This window comes from Monopterus albus, unplaced genomic scaffold (genome assembly GCF_001952655.1).
Source record: "Monopterus albus unplaced genomic scaffold, M_albus_1.0 scaffold451.1, whole genome shotgun sequence".
NCBI classification, from domain to species: Eukaryota; Metazoa; Chordata; class Actinopteri; order Synbranchiformes; family Synbranchidae; genus Monopterus; species Monopterus albus.
In genome coordinates, this window is record NW_018128331.1 from 584 (window position 1) to 6,581 (window position 5,998).

The following is a 5,998-nucleotide window of genomic DNA, read 5'->3' on the forward strand; positions in this document are numbered from 1 at the left end:
CCAACCTCAACACGTCTGGAACAGGTTAGCAACTGCTGGCCGAGGTTGCACAAACCTCAGATGCTATCCCCCGTCTTTGTCTGTAGGCAGGTCCCTCTCAAAAGCTGGGTCACAGGGGGTGAATACACAAGTGTGTTAATGTAAAATTGCAGTTTGATAAAAACTACATCAGAGGCAAAGCCAAGAACCAAAGCAAACGGAGCTCAAAGACACTCACCAAGTCTGCAGCCGAGGTATAAAGCTTCTTCTGGAATTGTTTTCATCTGCACTTAAGGTTTTTCACTTTTACTGAGACGTACAAAACCCTAAATAACTTTATGGTCATGTCAGAACTTTCTTTTTCCATAAAAAGGAGCTGAAGAATGGGAGGAAGCAGGAGGACGTTGGAGGACGTGAGGTCAAAGGAAAGGGCCGAGCTGGAGGAAGAGGAAACCCAGGCAGCAGACAAGAGGCTCCATGGACACAGTGTGTCACAGCTGTCCACGCTGTGCAGCACCTCGCTAGTCATAAAACAACTAGTCAGTGCACAGAGAAGCTGACGGGTCGTTCTGCTTTCACTCTTTGACTGGACATTCACAGCTGAACCAGTGTGAACCGGGCCTTTGGTGCTGGCATGGACGGGCCGAGGTGGACCAGCCTCACGCTTTCACACTAACTACCTGTAGCTGATAGTAAACCCAGTACAGACCCGACTTGGTAACATTTAAAGACACACAACAGCGACAATTTTGCACATTTACTTGTGAAAACAAACAAAAAACTGTTACATCAATACATCATTGTGGTACAAAACTATAAATAAGCAATAAGCAAATGAACGGATTCAAAAACTGTTACAAACAAATAAAGAGTCTGAAATACAAACATCCAGCAGTTTGACATAAAATACATTAGTACAAAAAGTTCAGCACATTAAAAGATAAATTATATAGATTTGATCAACAAGCACTACAGTAAAGTGTTGTTTTCAGAATAAAAGCAGGAATTTAAATTTTACATCAAAAACATGTACCTCCATGTTATTTAAGGAAACCTACCTAATAAAAGCACAGGTTAATAATTTGTCATATGAAATATAAGTACACTGGACAAACTTCCTGATTTGTTGCTGCAGTTTTATGTCAAAATAGTTTGTGAGGAGTTGTGTGTAGCCACAGTTCTACCTGCAGACTTCAATAACTCTTTAACTGTCTTATAAAAATATCTTTTCCCTTCAATCATCCATGTACAGTTGATTAAATAGTAACATGGGTTTTCATATGCAGCTCTTAAGGGGTCTAAGTTTTTTTTAATCTTCAGTAGTGGGACTAAAAATTAAGGTTTACAAAATTGCAGATGTGTTTCCACTGGTATACCAACATGGGCCACAACTATTGTGGACATGCAGGCACAGCGTCCTACTACAAAGTGCTTTTACTTGGCTCTGTTTCATTCTTTGTGGTGGTTCACCTTGTTCGATACTGGCCGAGTTGGCCAACAAGGACCCACAAAGATTCAGGCTGTCCCAGTTGTCTAAACCAGCTTTCCCAGCAGGAAGGAGAGTGACGCTCCCAGAGCCAGACCCAGAACCAGGAAGAAGGTCATCAGAGAACCGGCCGTCTCACAGTCTTTAAACCGCACCAACCTGAAGGACAGACACGCTCGGTTATAACACGTCAACGGTGATGAACAGTAATCTGAACTCTGGTTGTTCATCTACATCATGTCTGGTTTTCTTGCTCCAGCTCAGATGAATCTGGACACAAATCAGAGGCACAGAGTAAAAGTTCGCAGGTCACCGTTGTCAGAGTCGCACAGGCAAAGCAGGTGAGGGCGAACAGGGGTCGCAACGGGAAAGCAGGTGGCAAGAGAAGCAACAAAGTCCAAAAAAACAAACAGGAAGTGGAAACAGGCAGACAACATAGGAAGCATGCAGCTGGAAGTGGACTGGTACATACACTGGGAGGCTAAATGGAAATGAGGAATGGATGGGTAGGTCAGTGGGGAGGTACTACCAGGTGACTGGAACTGTGGTGGGAAAGACTGGGAAGGGACAAGTTCATGGATTTGGCAAAGGCTGACAGAGAATGAACGGAAAAGTGAATGAAGTGACATTTTGTGTCCTTTAGAAACTGAGCTTTTAAAAAAACCAAGTAAATACATGTGGAAATGTTAGCCCTGTAAATGGGAAGCACCTTAAAAACACGTCTTTACTACCTTTGGTCCTCAGAACGATAGCTAACATCAACATGCTCACAGTGACAATGCTAACATACTGATGATTAGCAGGTTTACCTTTAGCCTGTTAGCATGCTAACACAGTTAACTAGAAAATCAACCAACCAATCAATCAATCATTGGTTGAGGCCGTTAGAAATGTTCTTAGTTTTGCATTTGATCAGAAACCAAAGTACTGGAGAAGTCTGGTTTTCAGGATTCATCTTCTGGAGACCATGAAAGCCTGTAATCCATGTCTGTCTATCTAACAGTTGTCAAGTTCTTTAATTCTGCACCAGCAGACCAACGCCGTCGTCCACACTGTGGCAAGAAACACAGAAACAGCCCAAAGCCAACAAAATCCATCTTCCTGTTGAAGACTCACTGCGGAGCGTAGGCCATGCAGAGGCTCGCCAAGTATCCGTTGGAGAAGGAGAACAGAGCGAGGATGGCGACGAAGGCGGCGTCGTGACTGAAGAGCACGGTGAGTTTGGAGTTCTCGACATTACACATCATGATCAGAGGGATGAAGATCAGGCGAGACAAGACGACAACAGGAAACAGACGGCTCTTCTTCGACGGCTGCAACATCAACACAGACATGTAGAGATAACGAAGTCACGACGAGCGGAAAGTGAAATGCCAACATAAACAGATCATCTACGTCTTTGTTAAAGCTGACACTTGATATTCTGAGCAGTGTGTGTTACAGGTCTGACTGTCCAGAAAAAGACCGAACAGCTGTTTGCAGCTCATCCCAGTTTCTAAACTCTCCTGGCAGCTGCAGTCACGTTGAGAGACACATAGATTCAACATGTAAGATGTTTGAAAGTGAAATTTAAGTTTATTACCTTCTAATCTAAATTCATTGCTTTAAAAAAGACTCTTCTAGATCTGCAGGAAGCCTGGCAGCAGACTCACCCACTGGCCGAGGGACGGGGCACTGCGGCCAGCCAAGTCCATGACGTTGAAAACGATGAAGCAGCAAACACAGGTGAACACTTTGTCTGTGGGAGACAGAGCAGGACTCATGTTTCACTGTTCTCCTGGGAATATTGGTTTTCCTCTTATTTTAAAACTTTTCTTTAAAAACAAAACCATTAATTTGGAAAAGCGGTGGACTAGTGTGTGTGTGTGTGTGTGTGTGTGTGAGGAGACGCACTGGACAGCACGTGGACTGTGGTTCTGCTTCATGTTTGCCTGAGGGTAAGCCTTTGCTCGTTTTTGTTATTATTGAAGCCCGTGCACGTGCCTACCTGTGTGTCTGTGTTTCTCCAAACTAAAACTACATTTCCCATCAGCATCTCACCCCAAGCCGCGTTGTCCTTGTAGACGGTCTGCACTCGGACCGTGATGACAGGAAACACCGACAGGGTGACGGTAAACACGGACGTCACACACAGAGCCATCAGCCAGATCTGTGGAGCACAGGACGGGTTAGTGACGGTAACAGGAAGTAGGACGTCTGAGCAGGTTACTGAAGGCCGTCCACACCACATCCGACGTCCCTCCCGGTGACTCAGACCTGATGTCTGGTCTTTTGGTCTGATGTCATTTCATTTAAATCTGTGGCAGAGCTCAGCGTGTTCACACCGGAGCCGGGTACACGACACAAACCCTTCAGAACCGAGACGTAGCCAGTCACCAAAACCCAGACACACTGTCACTAGTGTTTTGATGCTGACAGTGAATCACTGAGTAAATCATCAAATCCCATAACAGCAAGAAAAACAGGCCAAACACCAAAACTGTTTGTGTTGTTGTTAAAAGTGGGTGAAATGTTTATGGCTCATTAACTCTGACAGTTTTAATAATCAAGTGATACCTTCAATTAATTTGTGAAGTAAAACTGTTAAACACTCGCTGGTCTGAAGATTTGAGTCTTTTGGAGAATTCATGTGAAGAGAGATTATTTGTTGCTGCTCTTTGGAAGCTGAAGACAACGAGATCATTAGAAGATAAAACTTCTACTGTGCTGTTTGTCTCCACTATTAGAGGATGTCCCTATTACACCCTGTGTCTTCATCTCCACAGATGAACTAGAATCAGCTGAAACACACTGATACAACAGGACACCTGGTTTAAATGGACATGAAATGGCCTCCACCAGCTGAGGAGTCCTTCACCTGTTTGAACACGGCCAGGACAGACGACCGCTCCTGACTCTCCTCCGACTGGCCGATGAACATGCCGCTGGCCTCCAGGTCTTTGCTGTTCAGGAGCTTTTTGTCTTCAAAAAGGAAAAATACAAACATGTCGGTCACTTGGTTTATAACGTGGCCAGTCGAAAGCGCTCAGCCCCGACACACGTCGTGCTGCTGGACGAGACGCTGTAAGGACCAACCTGTGAGTTCCTGCTGCGCTTTGTCCGACTGACTCCTGTTCAGGTAGAAACGAGAGAACTCCTGCAGAGGAGAAACGAGATCATGAACTAATCTGACGACATCACCTGTTGATACTGGCTTCAGCTTCTTCTGTTGCGTTGTTTTTACTTTATCGTGTAAATTTAATTCCAAGCAGAAACATCTTTCCTTCACAACTTGTTAATGTTTTACCACTGGAGCCAGATGTTCGTTACAGTCAGCAGCATAACGAGCAGTGAAAGCAGTGGGGACATGTACATTTTAATAGGACAAGACTTTCCAAAAGACAAATTTAGGATTGAAAAGCGATTTGCACACCGTCAACCTCAGCCAGCAGTTGTCAACTTTTTCCAGAAGCTGGGTTATGTTTGAGTTCAGGGTAAGAACAGCCACATACAGTATCTAACCACAAAGCTGCTGAGGTGAACAACTGACAGTCTGCAGCCAGGCTCTCCTGCCAAAAACACAGAATCATCCAGTGAGACTGATCACTGGGAGAACTGGAAAGTGGACTTCGTTCTCTCTGATGGTTTCAGAAGCCCAGATCACTTTTTGGGTGTGGCCTCCTCACCAGGTGTGGCAGCAGCAGGTAGCAGAGCAGCGTGCCCAGAGTGGCCACACATGGAGTGATGAAGTATCCCAGCGCAGCCGAGCGTTTCTCTGCGTTACCTGCAGACCAACAGACACGTCAGCTTCATTTACAGCCACAGAAGAAGCCGTGGGCGACTTACACCATAGCAGTTACAAATCCAAGTGAGTTTCAGCAACGACTGGATGGAGACGTGGTTCAGACATTTGAATCACCGTCAGTCATAACTTTGGTGACTATATTGTGGCTTATAACCTGCAAAAATAATCACATTCCCATCAGCCTCAGCTGTACTTTAATTGGCAAACATCTGCTAACACAGTAAACCAGGATGTGAACATGCCAACGTGTTTCTGGGGAGTTTTCCTGATCCGACTCGAGGGGAGCCCCTTGAGGAAAAGTGGTCTGTGATATTGGGCTGTATGATCAAACTAAATTCCACTGTGCTGTCACACCTGTTCCCACACTGATCTGATCTGATCTGAAAGTCAAAGAAAACAAGCTTCCTTTGTCCACCTGTCTGAAGCGCTTTCACTATGTAACCAGGTACATCTCTATAATTAGGCAGGGTGTCCAATTAAATTTGCTTTGAGTGAAGTGTGTGTCTAGTGGTCAGTGCAGTGGCTGTTTGGAGCATCAGAACTTACTTAAGATGGAGCAGAGCATGGCGATGGCAGCGAAGATCCCGGCCAGAGCCTGACCGCTCATGAACAGGGTGCTGTAGCGAGGAGGAAACAGGCCGACCAGGCCGAACAGACTGCCCTGCAGCACTGCACCGCACGCTGCACACACAAATTAACGTTGGAACTATGACTGGTAGAGAAAATGAACGTGAACAGGAACAGCGGTA

At 45.3% G+C, this 5,998-nt stretch overlaps 1 protein-coding gene across 1 annotated transcript in view; it reads right to left on the reverse strand.

Moving 5' to 3' along the window:
* Positions 1-721: 721 nt before the first annotated feature.
* LOC109952297 (equilibrative nucleoside transporter 2-like) overlaps positions 722-5,998 on the reverse strand; it is an 8,445-nt gene continuing 3,168 nt past the window's right edge. The window contains exons 6-13 of the mRNA XM_020587305.1: positions 5,796-5,930; positions 5,131-5,228; positions 4,541-4,601; positions 4,323-4,426; positions 3,506-3,614; positions 3,118-3,203; positions 2,582-2,778; positions 722-1,624 (exon numbers count right to left, since the gene is read on the reverse strand). Of these exons, the coding sequence (XP_020442961.1) occupies positions 1,513-1,624; positions 2,582-2,778; positions 3,118-3,203; positions 3,506-3,614; positions 4,323-4,426; positions 4,541-4,601; positions 5,131-5,228; positions 5,796-5,930 (902 nt within the window). The 3' untranslated portion in view covers positions 722-1,512. The remainder of the gene's footprint in view (positions 1,625-2,581; positions 2,779-3,117; positions 3,204-3,505; positions 3,615-4,322; positions 4,427-4,540; positions 4,602-5,130; positions 5,229-5,795; positions 5,931-5,998) is intronic.